General features: G+C 36.3%; 1 protein-coding gene across 8 annotated transcripts in view; it reads right to left on the bottom strand.

Annotated features, from left to right (window-relative positions):
- Positions 1-18,827, bottom strand: part of YAP1 (Yes1 associated transcriptional regulator) — an 86,612-nt gene that overhangs the window by 31,754 nt on the left and 36,031 nt on the right. For all 8 annotated transcript variants that reach the window (XM_038128565.1, XM_038128573.1, XM_038128576.1 and 5 more), the window contains exon 3: positions 4,941-5,056. In XM_038128565.1, the coding sequence (XP_037984493.1) occupies positions 4,941-5,056 (116 nt within the window). The remainder of the gene's footprint in view (positions 1-4,940; positions 5,057-18,827) is intronic.

Here is an 18,827-nt window from a genome sequence, read left to right as displayed (position 1 = left end):
TCTGTCTGCTTACTAAGTGGCAAAATATATCTCAAGTACTTCTCCAGTCTCCCCTCCAACTTTTGTAAATATTTAGCACAAACAATATCCCTGTGACATAGTCCCCATACTAGTTCTGTTTGGTGCCTCCTATGACAACTGAACACTATCACAACTGCAAGTTTAGAATTCTATGAAATAATTTGCACAGGGAGACATAACCCTTCCAGGCAGGGAACTCAGCCTGCATTGCGGTACTTTTGAGGTCAAAGTTACCAAAAAATTAAATTCTAATTTCCAAATGTAAGCCAGCTTTCCAGAACTAATGGTAAGCCATACCTCTGTAACTATATATTTATGTAATGGTGTAACTTCATATAAATAACATGTAATTTAAAAGCCTGTGTGCATGTTTCTTTAGTGCATGTCTCCACTTTTTGTGAGGTTTTTTTTTTTAAACTTTCTCATATGCCATGGAATCTGGAATGTAAAGCAGAGCTTGCTGCTGGCACATAGAAAGCAACTGAAAAAGTAACAAAAGCAAAAATGTAGTAGAGATTCAACCTATGCTGGGATAAGAAGTGAATCTTGCAGGACTCTACAGTTCCTAACACTTATTTTTAGAAAAAATGTAAACAAAACCATATTTTATCAACAGGTCAATGCATATAAGAGGGCATCTGTATCTATCTACCAACTGACTATGCATGCACAACCTAGGAACTAGAATACCTATGTTCAACAACAGGATTTACCTTCACATAATACAAACACTGATCTCCAAGATCTTTCCCAACCTTTCTCTGTGAAAGCTGAACTTTTTCCCTTCAGTCACTGTGGTTCTAAAATTTCCAAAAATTATATTCAAGTCTACAAAACGTACTTAAAGTACACCTTTATCCTGTCAAATTAGTATAAAAAGACACTATTTAAAAAAGAGGTGGTTTTTGCAGATGAAGAAAGAAATGAACATTATTGTCAAGCAGATACTTAGAAACTTGAGTTTTACAACAGGTCATAGTGCTGACTGTACATAAAGCAGAATTCTGAGGTATGACTGGCTACATAGGTGCAATCTGCAACTGAAGTGAGCAAGGACCTAAGAGAAGAGCTAGAACTTGTTTTAGTTATTGCATGTTCCTTCCTACCCACCTGTCCCCTGAGAATTATGATTTCAAGTGTTCATTTTCTTACCAACATTCAATATGGCACTACAGCCTTACCTTAAGAGACATGGAATTGCACTAGGTCTACAAACTTTCACTGGGAAACTCAATTCAAAACTGCCACATAAGAATGAAGACAAAAGAGGACAAAGACACATGATCTGCCCCAAAGCTAATTATCTAAGGTCTATGCGCAAGCGGAAGAGGCTAAAATATGCAGTCCTGTCAAGCATGATTCAAGCATGATTCAAAAAGTAAAAGTACCTGAAGAACAGAAATACATAAATACAATTATCCCATCTCTGTTGTATCAACTGTAATTGTATATGAAACAGCCACTGTTTATTTTCAAATGTATAACTTTACCTCAGTAGGAAATGTATAGGAAATGTTCCTAAGAAGAACAGCATACCATTATTACTACCTTTTTGATTGTTTGTTAAAAATCAAGGCAGAAGAAACTATGCTCTTTTTTTTCTGTTCTTTCTGTTTTCCTTTAGGGAAAAATGGTTAGAAACATAATGCAAAAAAATGAGAACAGTTGCAATGACTTTTTAGATACATGTGGCATATTTACAAATAACAGGCTTGTTTCCTTTCCACTACTGAAGTGAGGATGCAATCCTATTTTCACAGATTAACCAACAAATGCCACCTAACAGAGCACTGTGTTGCTTATCTTTATACATATGGCCCAAACTATTTTAGTTGATTACTTGTAGCAACTAAGTTAAGAAAGACAGACAAAAACTCCCTCACTTTTCACACATTGATGACTTCCTATAAAAGATGTAGCTAACTAACACTCATATGAATAACTAATTCACAAAAGTCATGCCTGGAACAGATAAAACTGGTTCAGATGTCCATTAACTTCCTTGAAGAAATGTAATTTGCAGCAAGATACCTAAGTGCCTCAAGAGATGGAATTTCTTAAGACAGATAACCTAAAGATTTCAATCTCATGTTAAACTACATCTTTCCCATTTTTATAGTTTAACAATCTTTTGACTTGCCCTCATCACATCTTTCCTGAGTTCTTCTTTCCCTATTTATCCAAAAAGACAACAGGTTTATCTCCAATATGTACATTTCAGCTTTCACAGTTCTCTCTGCATCTTCAGTTGGTTTTCCTGTTCACAATTCTTGCTAATGTCAAGAACTCTAATTCTGGCTAAATGGTTAAAGCTTTTAAAGGCTGTCACGACAGCTCCCAGAAATCTGTCCTACAATTCAGCGCAAAAACTTGACTTACAGGCTCCTGAGGCAGTACACTAGAACTTGGTCAGTAATTTTAAAGACTAAAATTAATGAGCACCATACAAGATCTATACAGAAAGGAAAATATTCTCCTTTGTGGCATTTCAGACACTTTTTTGCAAGTCAGTGATCTCCAGCTGTCACAATACTTGCACTCGTTTTTTCCCAATATCTTTCATGAAAGGCTCTCATGCACTAGGGTATGTTTCACTGCCAGCAATATTTCATAACAGGAAACTTCTGTCTTTAAGGTCTCAACTTGATTTCTCAAGGATGAATGCCTAAATTAGAACATTAAGTAGTCTTAAATCTGAGTGCCAACATCATGACTGTAAGTTCCACTGTGCTGAAGTGGTACATAATTACTTGACTTTTCCATTTCTCTCAAAGATTATTCAAGAGGCTACCAAGGAAGCATAAGCTACCATGAGCTCAGTAATAAAAAACTAAGTATAAGAGACTTTAGTAAAAACAAGTATACAGTAATAATTTAAAGTTTGTACATAAACATTTGCCAGATCAAGTATCAGAATCACATCCAATAAATGCAGGTTCAGTATTATTTAATTCAAAGCAGACTTGTGTTAATAGTAAATAAGGGTAAGCAAGTGCATCCAAAGAGCCAGTTCTAAGTCATACTACCTCAACTGACTTAAGCTTAAAAAAACCTAACTCCACATAACACTTGATGTAATCCAGTATACACAGGAGCTCTGAGTCCTTCATGCACTTTATCAGACTCAGAGCACTCGGGGGAAAAAAGCTCATGGGATTTTTAGTGGGTATTTAACACAGTATCATCTGTGAAATTAAAAATAAATGTTCAATGAAATTGTATCCAAGTAAGTGCTTTCTCAAATCACAAGACAACCCACTTGCACATTTCTACTGTTCTTTACCGCACGAACAACAATATCTATGCAGCATCACTCTCTCTCACAATTACATCAGGCAATTACATGGAAATGTTCTTTATAAAATAATCCTTGTGTCCAGATTGCTAGCTTCTTTTCTAGTTTGTTACCACCCTGTTACAATTTAACAGTGCATTTTTTTTGCTAAGGACTCTTCATTTCTAAGAACATAAAGCAATTCCGTCTTTACTATCAATATTTTTTCCTGTCAATTCTTGGTACAATGGATGGTTTGAGGAGTTATCTTAAAATACAGAATATTTATGTCAATATGGAAACAGCAAGCACCTATTTTTAGCACAAATAAGCAAAAAGGTAGGACAGACCAAGGGAATTGCTTCCTTTCTCCTATTCTCCCTCCTTTAGAAGTGTCCCTACAAAACCATGCCACCTCTATTGCTGCAGGTTTCCTGGGATAAATTTACAGAGAAAATAATCACACTGTTTTATTTTCACATCAGAGCCTGAGACCTTAATTGCTGTGAATCACGACTTCCTGAACTTCAACAGGACTCATTTGTTTCAGGATAATCCAGCCTCCTGGCCTAGCCAGCAAAAAGTTTGATTAACTTCCCCTCTAATACTCAGTCATGAACAGCACAGTTTGGTCACGCCTGTTAATCTTTTGGTATTGTCTGCAGCACATGAATTGCAGCATGAAACAAAGCTGTCTAAACAGACCACAAAAAGCAGCACCAGAGAATAACCCTTGGGAAGTACAGGAACAGCAGACACACACAAAATACAGTCAGACTGTGAGAAAATAAATATAACATGAACCTCAGTGACAGACAGGAGGTGACAAAGCAAGGGCAAGACCAAGCACTCAAACAAGCATGGCACCAAATTTATCTGCTTGCTCTCTGCATAATCAGATGAGAGAGCTCTGGTAACACACAGTAGATTCTATAGCAAGAACAAGAACATTTTACTGCTGTCTAGTGAGAGCCCCCCCGCCCCTGCCGCCAGCTAGCTGAAAAACAATTCTACATTCCAGGAGAAGACAACATACTTCCTCCAGCTAGAGCAATAATGACCATGATACTGGATTCTGCAAGTAAGAGAAACACAAGAGGAAAACAAAAACATCTCTGCTTCTAAACAAGGTTTTCAAGGTATTTGCTTGATCCATTTAGGGAGGACAGGAAAAAATTATATGTTCATATTAAATGTAGGAAATGTAAATAAATGGTGGTATAACATTTATTTATCGGTCAGTGAGCAAATGGAGGCAGAAGAATGCTGTGAAGCACAAAAGCTTTAATGTAAATTGATATTACTTGAATGCAAATTCTGGTCTTCATCAGCTAAACAGCATTTTGTGGTCAGAAGAAAATAGACAAAAATTCTGCCTCTTTACAACTTTGAACCATTCATTTGAAAAAAGAAAAACATAAATCAAAGAACTACAATGTTCTTTTTATTGACAACAAAAATATTATACAAATTCTCTTATTTCAACTATCAGCCTCTTGCTTGATGAATCAGGCATCAACAAATTTAAAGTTTCAAACCAGGATAACTAAAAGAACATTTATTAAATCTGGACTCCCTCTCCCCTGATTAGAATAGCTTGTGGTTTACTTGTACAGTCTTTTTCATAAATACAAATTTTGCTTACCTGATGCTGAGTTCATGATGTTCTGCTGCACAGAAGGACTGGTGGGAGCTGTAACATTCATCTGGGAAAGCATGGCCTTCCTAGGATCTTGCCATGTTGTTGTTTGATCAATGTGACTAGGACAAAACAAAGCAAGAGTTAGGACAGTCATGCATTCACAACAATGACCTGCTAGCACAGAAACTTTAACAACAAAAGGTTAAGCTTGCCAACAACAGCCAATTCAAAATGAAACAAGAACTGTTTGGATTCTCTCCAAGCATCACTGTATGTCAGATTCTCAAACCCTTGCCCTGGCCACCACCAGTTTCCCAACCAACAGCTGCAGCAACCAGGGCTAGAGCAATGGTTTGATAAGGTTCATCATGAATACCATAATCTAAACTGTTGTACCATAACTAGATGTTGTACCCTGAACAAAACATTTGCTTCCTTCTCTCTTTGATCAATTACTTGCCATTTTTAAATGTGACTTCACAGATTTTCAAACCAAGCCAGTTAAGTCTGGAATCTCAAGCACAGTTCAGTACCTCGGCATGATGAGTTCATATTCAGGGCCTAGAAAGTGGTAATGAACTGGTTAATCACTAATCATTAGTGTTCCCAAACTTTCTGTGCATAGACCACATCCTCAGATTATCGGACAGACTACTCTCCTCCCCACTGACACCTGAACAATCTCTCTGTGGTAGTTGAAGTAAGCAGTCACACTAAAGCAGCAATGTGAAAGGAATGTGCAGCTGCCTTTCAACTTCTAGCAAAAAGATGAGGACAGCGAGACTGTCAAGTAACCCACCCAGCCCTCTGCAAAACTTTGGAAGCTTAGACTTCTCTGTTTTGAAAAAAATGGCAAGTACATTCATGACTATCATTCATGGAAGTATTCAATTCAATGGAAATACAAAAGTGTTATGAATCATTATTTTACTTTTGGAGTATGTGATTAGCCTGCTTTGCTAATGAGCAACAGATGCAGTCTATTCGCAACAAGCATCAACATTATTTGGATGCCATTAAGCAACACTGCCCTGAGAAGTAGATGGGGACAAAGATACAACTCCAAATGTACATGAACACTGACAACAAAATTTGTTAACCAGTCATTTAGAACCTGTATAAATTAAAAATCACATTCAGATAGTATTGTTATAAAGTAGAATCCAATGTATTATTAACTTGGTACCATTCATTCTTTAAATAAGAATTATCCTTAAAATTATGCTTTTCTGGATTACATGGAATGCCCATTTTCATATTCTTCAGCAAAACCACAACAAGTAATGATTTCAAAAGAACATAAAATGGAGCAGTAGTCACCAAAATAATTACTTATGTCAAACTACTTCTCACATTCTAATCTTCTGTTACAAGGTAGACATACCACAAACTAGCTTTTAAGGAAGTTTTAAGATAAGTATATTAACACTTTCTAAACATGCACACAAGCAATTTCAGAACCAAGAGTTACAGACACACTGTAGTAGCTCATTTAATACAGTATGTGTTAGTTTTGTCTGGGGTAGAGGTTATTTTCTTCACCATGGCTAGTACTGGGCTATGTTTTGGATGAATCTGACCTCCCTCTGATCATCACGCCAATAAATTATGTTTGATGGCTGGGGTTAAACCTCAACAAGATACTATTAAGCACACTGTATCTTTGGTAGCACAAGTTTTCAAATATTCAGCTTCACTGAGAAACATACCACATATAGCAAGACTTCTTTATTTCTTTTAAAAGCCTATTTATTTATAAAACATGGTGCAACACAGTAAAGACTGCCCTATATATACTGGACTATATATAAACCTTCATACTGGGGAACAATTTTTCACTTTTCTGCTGGTTAGTTTTGCAAAGCAACAAAAACAGGTAAAGATAATACAGATGTAAAAACACTGCACTGTAATGCTTCACAGACTGTGTGTTTAAATTACTGTACCAGCATGTGCTACTCCTCCCTTACATTTCTGATTTGTTATATTTGCTCAACTCAGTTCTGGCAATAGTGGAAACTGGGAAAACACGACTGTACCCATAATATCACATTCATCTATTTCCATTTAACTCTTATAAAAAATCCATGTAACACCATGAACTAATAAAATGCAAAGTACATAATTTATAGCCTTTGTTTTTATATGCTATTTGAGTGCAGAGTAAGAAATAGAAGGAAGAATGTTTTCTCCTTGCAGTACAGAATCACATCTACAGTTAACTGCAGGAACACACTGAAACAACAACAATAATCAATTTTTCAAAACACATCTGAACATGGGACAGATGAATGGACTGTGGAAGAAGCAGTTTTAGATGTACCTCCAGTTTGGAGCATGAGGACAGCATTATCGATTCCTCAAGACAGCTTAAGCATACCATGCAACGTACAGTTAATGTTCATATGGAGTTGTTAACAAGGATAGCTATTTTAGGCAGTAGCCCTTCCAGCTTTTCCCAAGCTCAGTATCACTTAAGAAAAGTCAGCATGTTCCTTATGTGACCAGCTGAACTACAATCAGCAGTCTTAGAGCCAAGAGCCATGGAGAAAAAACTTCAAAGTAAGCAAGCTGATTATATTAATATCATACTGACCATATGACTGGTTCAGTAAGGCAAACTTTTTTTCCCTCCCACTCAGCTCAGTGCTGCATTACCTACATATCCATTTGCTCCACACCTTCCCTCAAAACTTTTCTCCTCAACCTCCATCAAATCACAGTCCTCATATCTTACCTGCTCTATATCCTGAACGTTTGAATACTATATACTAAGAAAGCACCCAAACACTTCACAACAGATCAGTTCTTTCCTATAAATTCCAAATAATGCTCAGCTAATCAAATACAAAGTAGGCAAGCCCCCACTTACATGGATGAAATGTTTAAAGAAATCCTAGTACTACATGGAGGAATATAGGAATTAATTTTGCTCCTATTTGCAGCATGTAGACCAGGGTAACTTACTATAAACACCATGTATTTTTAATTATCAAGTTAAGTATTGAAACAGGACTTTCTCCACAGGTAAAGATCTTTCACTCTGTTTTGAACTGCAGTGCAGAAAAGGTCTCAATGGACATAACAAGAACTGACATCAACACTTCATTATCTTTCCTTGAATTAAGTAGATTTTCTTCTCCTAGTAGCTGAACTACATGACAACTGCCCCAATCCTTACATTAAAGATCTTCTATTTTACATGAGCTTTACCATATCTCAATAAGCAACTAGTGTCACCACAAATAAAAGATTAAAATGCATTAGCAAATGATATGATATCAATGTAACCTATAAATCAGCCACTATATGTAGCATGTATTATCAAATTTAAACTTAAAATTCTACCTACTCAGGAATGAGAAACATAGCTCTGTACTGTGTGAACAGAACAAAGAGAGTAAATTTTCCTGGAATTAAATCAACATCTCTAGGATAATCAAGCAATGTAAGACATTTTATTTCACATAACGAATTCTCAAATCTAACATCTATCTGTCCAGCACTATTTATTATTGTTCATTTATGTCGCGGAGAAGCAAAACTTTAGTAAACTGGACAGGCATAGTATAAACTAAGGAAATCAGACAGTACCATAAATGTAGGTCTGTGGTAACAGGCCTCGGAAAAACAAAATTAAAACACCCACCACATGCTAAGCATTTGTTAGCAAACTTATGTGAATTCTAGTATCAAGAAGAGTGACTATTCCAAGACACATCACCCACCATCCTCCACCAAAAAGGACTTTCAAAGTGCTGTGCATTACGAAAAGCACAAACTGCATCTCCTCACTCATCTTCAGCTTCTACAGCCAAATACAAATTATTTGCATTTTGACAAGAACAACTTTAAAGAAAAGAAGAATGTTCTCATTTTATGTACACAAAGATAATTTCTGCAGTTACTAAGAATCAGAATTTAATTGAAAGAAATCTTTACTGGCATTAAACACTATTCTAACCTAATTTTAGAGTTTAAGGTTTGGATTTGTTGTGGTGGTGGTTTGTTTTGTAGTTTGTTCTTTGTTTTGATTTTTTTTTTTTTTGAGGGAGAAGGGTGTTGAAGATTTTTGTTTGAGTTTTTGTGTGTTTTTTTATTTTTTTTTATTTTTTAAAGTACACTGGAAAAGAAGCAGGAGATCTAGAGACCTAAAAAAGAAAAGGAAATTTACTTTTTATTTTAAAAACCCTTTGGATCCTAGTAAACTAATAAAATAACACCATTTTAAAAACAAAGCTCTTGTACAAAGTGTAATATTCCTTCCCATTCATTCTCTAGTTGCTGCACTAAAGACACGTACTGTTTTGTTAACAGCCATGCCAGAAACAAACTAACAAAAAAGACACTCAAAGAATTACTTAAATTCTTCAAGAAAGAGGTCTTCAGTTTTGACATTCTGTAGTATGTATTGCAAATAAAGTGTCCTCATTGGAGGTGCACTTTCCAGGGTATGCTGAGAACTTCATTTGTGTAACAGAATTCCCAGTCATTATAAAATCATATGTCTTTCTCGCCCTTTCTGCCTTTATTAGCATAGAGTCACCTTATATATGCTACATCATTTGTAATCAGAACTTCCCTTTCACAAAACAGATCCTCTTAGGATAGGCATTACTAACATAAGCCGGTCAGAACTGCAAGATTATTTTACTGAAATGTGCAATAGAAATGTAATGTTAAGAAGAAAAGCAAAAGAGAATGAACAGATATTCTCATCCTCAGTATCAAATGATCATACTGTATGAAATTTCAGCAAAAAAAAAAAAAAAAAAAAGAGGTCTGATCTACACATAAAAGAATAGATAAGAATAAATAAACTGTCGCTTCTCAGTACATTTGGACATGGCTCTTCCTGAAAGGACATTTCAAAAATTTAGTCTCAAACACACAGAAGGACAAGTTTTTCCTAAGTATAAAAGCATCACTGTAAAAAACTATGCAAACATCTCTCTCATAATATAGTGCTTGTGTTTTAGCAATCCAGACAAGACTTATATTTTATGTCTGTGAGAAAATTATTTTCAGTCTCTAGTGAACTTGAGATGACTAACCTTGGATTTTTGTTTTCAGATTTTTGGGACTGTTAAGGATTCACTGGAAATCACATTTTATGAAAAGCAAAATAGGAACACATACCACTGACCATATCATGACAGACCTCCCTAGGGTGTTGATGTGGCATTGAGTACTTTTTGTTCTGGGGATAGCTAGGAAAGTCTTTGTGTAACATAAGCAAGTGCACAAATGAAACTAAACCTAATTATGTTCTATTTTTGGTGTGAAATTTAAACTTTTCACTAAATCCTAAATATCAGCTGCTCCACTGACAAGCATGTCACCTATGATTCTTTTTACGTTGAATGAATGAGATATAGATTCTACTCTTTCATTTTTTCTTTGTCTTCCTAACCAGCTAGTTTCTTTAATCCACATAACGCATCACATTCTGAAAGGTTTTCTCTTTTTATTTATATTTGCCTATTGACTTTAAGGACTAGTAAAGAGAAAGTGTCTCCTCATAAATGCCAGAATTATTTTAGAGCTCTCACCAGTACATTTCAGCACGTCAGGTCTTGATGTATATACTGAAAGTTAGCTTTCCTGGTGATTCCAGGAGAAACTGTATATTTCTGCTCTTGAAATGATCACAAATTGTCAAAAAAAATCAACCAACCTCTTTACCAAATCTTATACAAACTTGTCCAGTGCACAGGCAGTGTAGGGTACCTTCAAGATACCCACTTAGCTATCATTTTATCAGGCAGGGAAGAAATCAGAATACCTACTTCTGCAGATGCCTGAGCTCTACAGCTCAGAATACCAATGTGGTGGTCTGACCATAGGGTAGCTGTGAAAGTGGCAGTATCCACTAATTCAAAAACAGAGCTGGATGCATACTGCTAAGAAACTGGCAATAGCTGGAAGACCTAGATCAGTTTGGCAGGGCTGATGAGCTAGGGGGATTCCCATAGGTAAAATTTTCAAAAGCTGCATATAGAAATGGGATGAAAAAGAGGGTTTTGAGTATAAGGAGCCTCGACATGAACTGGTGTAATTACCACTCTCAAAAACTGAAGCGTAGCATGCAGGGATTTCTGGGTTATGGTTGCTGATGATCTTCGGATATTTACACACAATGGAGTGTATTCAGCTTTGCCTGAGGATAGAAGGCGTGACATTCTTTGTGCATGCACCCTCTTCCATCCTATTCAGGGGATTTCGAGAATTGGAAAGGATTAAAACATGAATCTATGTCTTCAGATATATGGGCCATTTTTAATTAGGGTGGCTGACTTTGCAGGTGCTGTAACAAAATTACAGATTTGTACTTTAAATACATCATTTGAGACTGTTTCAATTCCAAGCAGCAACAGTACAGAGAAAAGCCTGAAGGGGAGATGAGACAGCGCATTACCTCTACCCTTATTTAAGTCCTCCATAAACATTTCCCTGAATTTGCACCATTCTTAGACAAGGATACACCCTTAAACTGACCGTAAACCCTTTAAGGACCTTCCAATTTGCTTTGTAAAGAAAAAACCCCAACAATATCCAGCAAAAGAAAAGGCTGGTTACAGAGCAGTGAAAATCTCATCTGCTGAGAATTTAAATTCTCACCCATTACTGGGGAAAGCAGTTTCCCACTTGTGTTGTCCATTTATTTGCAATATTTCCTGAGGTTTCAGGACTGTTACAGCTTAATTTCTACAAAAGTACATGGCAGTGAAATTCACTTCCTAATCTCACTGTTTCCCAAAAAGCAGCAGAAAAAGCCCCTAAAATTTGTAACAGTTTATCTCTTAAGGATGGTAATGTCTCCAGGCATGGTCTAATTGACTGAAAGAAATAGAAACATTGATACAATTTTCTGAATATTCCTGCAATTTATAAAATGGCTGTATTTTTGAGTTTTCCTTATTCCTTCTGCTTGCATTAACTAAACAAAGCTTGTGTTGGACTACTCCATCTACACCACTGATCATGTTCTCACCAAACTGCACTACAGGCATACAATGCCAGACAGCACACCGGTAAAATGACAATAGACAGTTCTAACCTTAATTCCGCTTGCAAAAGCATACCTTAAAATTGACATGCAAGCACTCAGTGTGCAATCCTGTGGTGCCACAGCTGTGATTTCATTAATTGTGAAATAGAACAAAAGCAAAAAGTAAGAGAATGGTGGGCACAAGCATCCTGTTGACCAGGTGGGAAGAGAGCTCAAGCTCCCTAACCTAAGTAACACATAAAACCACATACCATCCTACAAAATTGTAGTCCTAGGCAGCAGAAATTCTTCCAGGAAATTCATGGTTTCAATCTGAACTAAAACAATGCAATAAGGGAAACTTAAATGCATCTGACAAAACTCTAAATTGTCAAGAAACAGATTTTGCACACAGTCATTACTAGTCAGACAAGTTCTTCAACAAATCTCTCTGGAATTTATTCCTAAGGTGGTTGAAAACTGCAAGATACTAAGAGGTACCAGGAATTTCAAAAAGCATGGCCCACAAAGCTGTGGACACTGATACACAAAATAAAGAGCTTTTACAGATACACAAAACACAGTATTTAGTATTAAGGTATTCAAAGGCAGCCTTCATTAGCACTGGCCTACCAGCAGACAATGCACAATACATACACCAAGGACTTAAAAAAACTAAGCTTCCTGTTCTGTTTATAAACACCATGCTGTTTTGAAGCGGCAGAACAGCACTGCACTTAGGAAGCATTCACAGACAGATCCTCACTTCAGAGTGTGTAATGCTAAAATGGATGCGAGGGCAGTAGGCAGCCTGACCATACATGCATGATTAACAGAAAGAGATGAATACATGGTATGATGTTCAAAGGTTTGTCAAGGTAGTACCACTTTTATTATTATGTATTCCTGAAACAACTACCTTTTGTCAAAGCCAAAATGGAAGCAATAACATGCTTATTTTTGCACTTATTATTCTTTTTCCTCCTGCCCCTTTTCCTGCCCTGCACTTAAGGACCTCATACAGAAAAGTAGGGCTGGTATCACAATGCTTACAAGTTTTTAAATTGATTCCCAAAAGTATTATTCTTGGATTCCACTGTGGATTTCCCAAATAAAATAATTTTCTGAGTTTCAGGAACAAATAAGGAGTACAAGGACATTTTCATTTCCAGAGCTTTTTCCATTATTTTGAAAACTATAGGACATAGCAGTATTATAGAGACTAAAAAGAAAAGTCTTTGTTTTGCAGTTTTTTTTTACCAGTTCAATTATTTTCCAAAGCCTATAAAGGACTAAATGCTGTGATCACATTCTCTGACACCAGATTTATTTAAATTTCCCCTCTCAGTTCCCCAGCAGAAAAAAAGGCTAGTTTTAATGGAAAACTCCCTTTCTTTCTACCCTACCTCCAAAGTTAAGTTTGCTTTCTATGGCTAAGTCATTCAGCATATGAAGAATTCATCTTTTTTTCTCTCCTTCATTTTCAATGAAAGAGATAAAGATATATCACCAAGAAGGGCAAATCTAAAGGAAGAACTGTCTCTGCTGCTATTTCAAGTGAAATTACTGTATTGGTTTGACTTTACAGATACCCTCCTACACTCCTGCTTAGCAAATGCAGAAGGCCTCCCCAAGATGCCTTCTGTAACACGAAAGACAAGATTACACAAACACTAGCTTTCACATTTATTAAGGGAAGGCAGATGATTTTCCATCATTTGGATTTGCATTCCATTTCAGAAATGATGGGCCATGGAATACTTTATCACTTTTGTGTCCTTTTATCTCTGAGATTCTATCTCATTTCTCTCTCTTAAAAGGAGACAAAGAAAGCAAGAGGGAAATCAAGTGCTTCTTTGAATGAAGAGAAGCCAGGCAATTTTACGCCCCTCTCAAAATACCCTACTTTTGTTGCCTGAAGGTTTTCAAGTCAGAGAGGCTTGCCTAAGCATGCTGCAATAAAAGCTGCTATAGCCAGCTGTCTTAGTATTCAAAGGGGGCTGTTCCTCACAATCCTGTCGATTAACCCTGAGGCTAACCACCACTAAGGAAAACAAAATATTAGATAAAAAGTTCTTTAGGTTGTTTCCTTATTGCTCTAAGTAGGAAGTCTCAGAGGGCAGTTCAAACTAGTTGCTTGAGTGTTCAGACAATGATCACTCCCAGATGGCCTTGACAGGATGAGCTGACTCTTAGGGAACCAATAGGTAGGACCTACTAGAAATGAAGGCACAGCTTTCTGCTACAAAACGGACCTGTTTTTCTTGCCATTAAAATCATTAATATTGACTTTTCTTTTTAATTTATGTTTCAGAGCTCACACTTCACACCTTAAATTCATCATCTGTTCAGATGTTCTCGGTTTAATTCATACAAATAGTCTTATGGACTATATTTTCCCTCATTCGAGGGCTGCACTTTATTTCATAAAATACCCAAGTCATCTGTTTCCTTCTTATGACTCTGTTTCAGGGAGAGCTTTTTATTTTTACAATTCAGACAACCACCACGTGCTGCTGAGGTAGGAGGCAATTATTCCTGTCCCTAAAGACTCTGCAGAATGCTAAGTAAAACAAAGAAGGGAATCTTCCAACAGCAAGTTGCTGCCTGAGTCAGTTGCCTGCCTCTCACTTGTAAGATACATGCTCAGTCAACCCTAGGCAATCTTGTATACTTTTTTGCCAGCAGATTGTTCTTTTTCCTCCTCCACACTTCAACCCCCTGTAGACAGATTTCACAAGTTGCAATCCACCAGAGGCAACAGATTTCTTGACCCCAGATACACCATATTGTCTGAAGGCTATGCTTTGAAAAGTTATTTTTATTTACACATTTAATCAAGAGTGGCAAAAAAAATATAGAGTATTTTTAGAGCCTGAGAATAAACTAAACTACTCAGTGTATAATTTTAATTATCATTTAAATATACAGTACTCTAAAATATAATAGCTTTTACAGTTATCATTAAAAGTGACCTTAAAATGTTTTTGACCTGAGGCTTTTAAAGTTGCAGGTTCTACATTTCTCTTCCCTATTCAGAAGGAGTTTAAGGAGCATCAGTTTAAACAGTATTCAAAGGTCTACTGTAAAATAAGCAAAGGAAACTAAAACTAATTTTGAACTCAAATTTCACTGCATGTGTCAGAAGTTATCAACTGGAAATATTAATTTAAATTTTGGTTTATTATTAAGATTTTGGGTATTCACAGAAACGGAAAGTTTGAAGGGATTACTGGAGGTCATACAGTCCAACCGCCCTCCTTGAGCAAGTAACAGAGTAATAGCAAAGTCCATGATCGAACAGAAACTAAAAGTTTGACTGTAAAATCATCAGCAGCAAAACAAACCCTAGCTTTTTAGCAGCAATTAGAGTCTTAATTTATTTCATTAAATCATCACAATAAATACCAATACCTCAGCATTTATATATTTGATTTGTAGTAATTTAATTTACCTTCTGAGTATCTTCTGGTACAGAGGGAATTATAAATAGGGATGACAAAAATATGCCAAGCACATGATTTTACCTAAAAGCATATCACTTATATTACTAACAGTTCTTAAAGTACTAACAGTTGCATCTTTGTCAAAATTAGCAACTACCACGCTTTATCAATAAACATAGTGAAGTACTTATCCAGATATTGTTCAACCCTTAGATGAAAAACAGACCTCAAAGCAAAAACCACAGATCTCTTAATTTCACTAAATTTCAGCAGATTTGTAAGCGTTGAGGTTCCAAATAAATCCTATATAACTTAAAGTTATCACCTTAACTTTGGATAAAGTAATCCCAAATTTATAATCCCTGCAGTCTTCATCTACTAGTTATGAAAATCAGCATTTGTCATTGGGAGAGTGACATGTTGAAGGGACTGTGCTGCTGCCATGAGAGAGGGGGTAAACACTGTATTTAATTATTGTCATACATTTTTTAAAAACATGCAGTCACTAGACTCATATGTCTAGTATTTAAAATCATGCTTACTAGTAACAAGCCTCTTCAAAGATATGAATACATCCTGCCCACACAAGAGATCAGACTACAGGTCACACACTACTGATTACTACTAACTTCTGTCTCAGAAGACAATTGTGCGGGGTTTTTATTGGCTAACATCATTATAATCAAGCTTTGTTTCTAGCATTGCCCCTCCCCACTTTCTAACAGTTGAGTTTAGAGACTTCCCCAGCCCAAATTTTATGCTTGGATAATGGAGAGTTTATTTTTCTTCAGGAAGTGAGATCAGTTCTCAATACAAGAACTCCCTTACAGTGTTTGCTCACCATTAGTCAGCACTTCCCTATGACCCATCCCTTTCCTCCACTCCCTTTCAGCTCCAAAAGCTGCCATTATCAGCTTCCAGCTTTTTGGGATTTTTGACTGCAAATTCACAAACTATTTTAGAATCCCCTGGAGGGTGAAGCAGCTTTTTTCCCGTAAATATTGTCACTTTGAACTCTTGGACAAACTGAGTTCCTTTAATCTCTTCTATAAAATAGACTTCCTATAGCCAAGTGACTTATCACCACTCTACAGGACCACTTTTGTCCATCAACTAGGCAGACAAAATTGTTTTGAAACTTTCAATTAAAACAAAATTCTAACTGCAAGCTCTGGAAGTTGTCTAGGTTTTGTCTATTTGCTTGGGCTTAGCTCGTTAGCATATAAAATTTCAAAGACAAAACATATTTGTTTCACAACCCATGTTTGGAAAATATAATGCTCCTGATGTCAGAAGAGCAAATGTGCATATCACATAACAGTAATTTCAACACATGAGTAATAAGACACAGCTTTTCTGAAATTTAAGCAGTAGATTAGAGAACACAGTTAATGGAACCGTACTGATGCCAGTTTTATGCCAAGCTCTCAGGAAGCAAGCCTGTATAAAGGTTACCTGATACATACCTGCTGGGGCAAGGTGCCTAAACTGCACATGAACAATTACAACACTCAGTGACTCACTGTCACTGCAAACTGCAGAATATATCCACTCTTGCCCTTTAAACTCATCACTCTAATCTGTAATCTTCAGATCAGAGAATGTAAACAGTACCTGAAGGCAAAAGATGAAGGATATATAAAGAGGAGACTGAAACTCCCAATCTATTTTTTAATTCATAATATTTCTTAGACATCCACACTTAGCTTGCTAAAACTGAACACCAAGCTAATATAATCCTTTTGGTCTGCCCCATTCCAGTAATCTTTGATATTCCTATAAAATGTCTGAGCTGTATTTATCAATCTGAATCGATTGCTTCCAGACACCATGAAAAGAAAGCTTACTGTAACAGATGTCTTTTTTTCCACATCATTTTTACATTCAGAATTACAGAAGAAGGAAACAAACCACTCTGCTCTTCAACTCCAAGTTTCTTAGTTTTGAACTAACACGCTTGAATAAACCAAAAAGTAAACATTTACTTGGCTAATGCTTTCTAAGTTGTGGTTTAACACTTCATAGCTCCAGGTACTTACACAGCAACTTCCTTCCAGAATTTATCACTCAAAGTTCAGTAGCAAACATTCACTGTTTAGTGTTATCTTAAAATTTATTTCATTATCACTACACAGGTCATAATTTTAAACTTTATCTCAAAACCTTTTAAAAGTAAACTGTACATTAAAAAGAAAAAAAATCCTTTCATAGATACTGTGATTCTAGTTGTATAAACTGGGACATTAAACATTCTGGTCACTCTTCTCTGATATCTTATTATCCTTTAAATAAATTTTCAGAAATCTATTCCTTCAGAAAATTGTTACAAAATATTTATGTTTAAATAAGACCAGAAAAGAACTGTTACATGTCTGACAAAATAACATGCTTCTTTACAAGAAATCTACTTATATTTTTATGTCTATCAAGAACAACAAAATTTAAGAGTACACCAAGAGCAATGAATATACTGCAGAAGACATGAAAGAAAGTCAACCCAGCCCCAGAGTTGACTGGCTGTATTTCAGAGTCCCATTTCTCCGTGTTACATTTCTCCTCATCTCTGACTTGACTACTCATATATGCTGAGCTTGTCAGGATTGCAATCTAAAGTAACTTGCAGTAGTCCTGTAATCTTGCAGTCTATCTGGTAACTCTCCTACTCTACTACAGGGAACAGCTGCTTGGAAAGCAAGCATCACCCAAGCAGCCAAATACCACCTTCTGTGCTAGAGCATGCATGGAGTTGGCTGGAAGCTGCTGCTGCCAACATTGCTCCCACATGCAGGAGGAGCAGAGCCTAGGGCACTCTCGTTCCACTCACAGAGCAGCCAAAACTGCTCTTTGCTGATTCTGTCCATGCAATCAGTGGGGGATTTGTCCTTTAAATACAGTAACTGTACTGAGACCATATCAGTGTCAGTACACACAAGACAAATTAAATCTGCTGATAGATTCATGCTGCTACAATATACTTAGAAAATCATCTGTGATGAGGGATTTCAAACAAATCAATTTCCTGAATATCTTCATGAGATATTATCTAGCACCTTATCTGAAAATCACTGGATATGTTAGAGTAAAAATGTCCCGCAGGTGAAAGCTGCTGAAGAGCAGTTTGCACTAAAATAAATCACATCCATTAAAAATTAATTTGCATCCTATCCAGAACTGTGCAAGGATCTAATAAACTGTTTAATTACGGAACACCGGTAGCTATTTTGTGAGGTAATGACACTCAAGTAATTTTTGTACTTTCATGAAATTGAAGGGGACTACACTTCAAAACAGCAGATGTTAAAACATGGTTTACCTGATTCCATAACTGCTATTTATCTATTTATTTATGTCATGTAAAAAACCAGCATTTCTGTGAGCACTTCAGCACAGTACTGGAGGTGATTAATTAGGGAGTGGCAGAGAAAAGGATGAAACATCAAAAGAAAGTTAATA

This window comes from Motacilla alba, chromosome 1 (genome assembly GCF_015832195.1).
Source record: "Motacilla alba alba isolate MOTALB_02 chromosome 1, Motacilla_alba_V1.0_pri, whole genome shotgun sequence".
NCBI lineage: Eukaryota > Metazoa > Chordata > Aves > Passeriformes > Motacillidae > Motacilla > Motacilla alba.
Note: the sequence above shows the minus strand (reverse complement) of the source record. Positions and strands in the feature narration are given on the sequence as shown.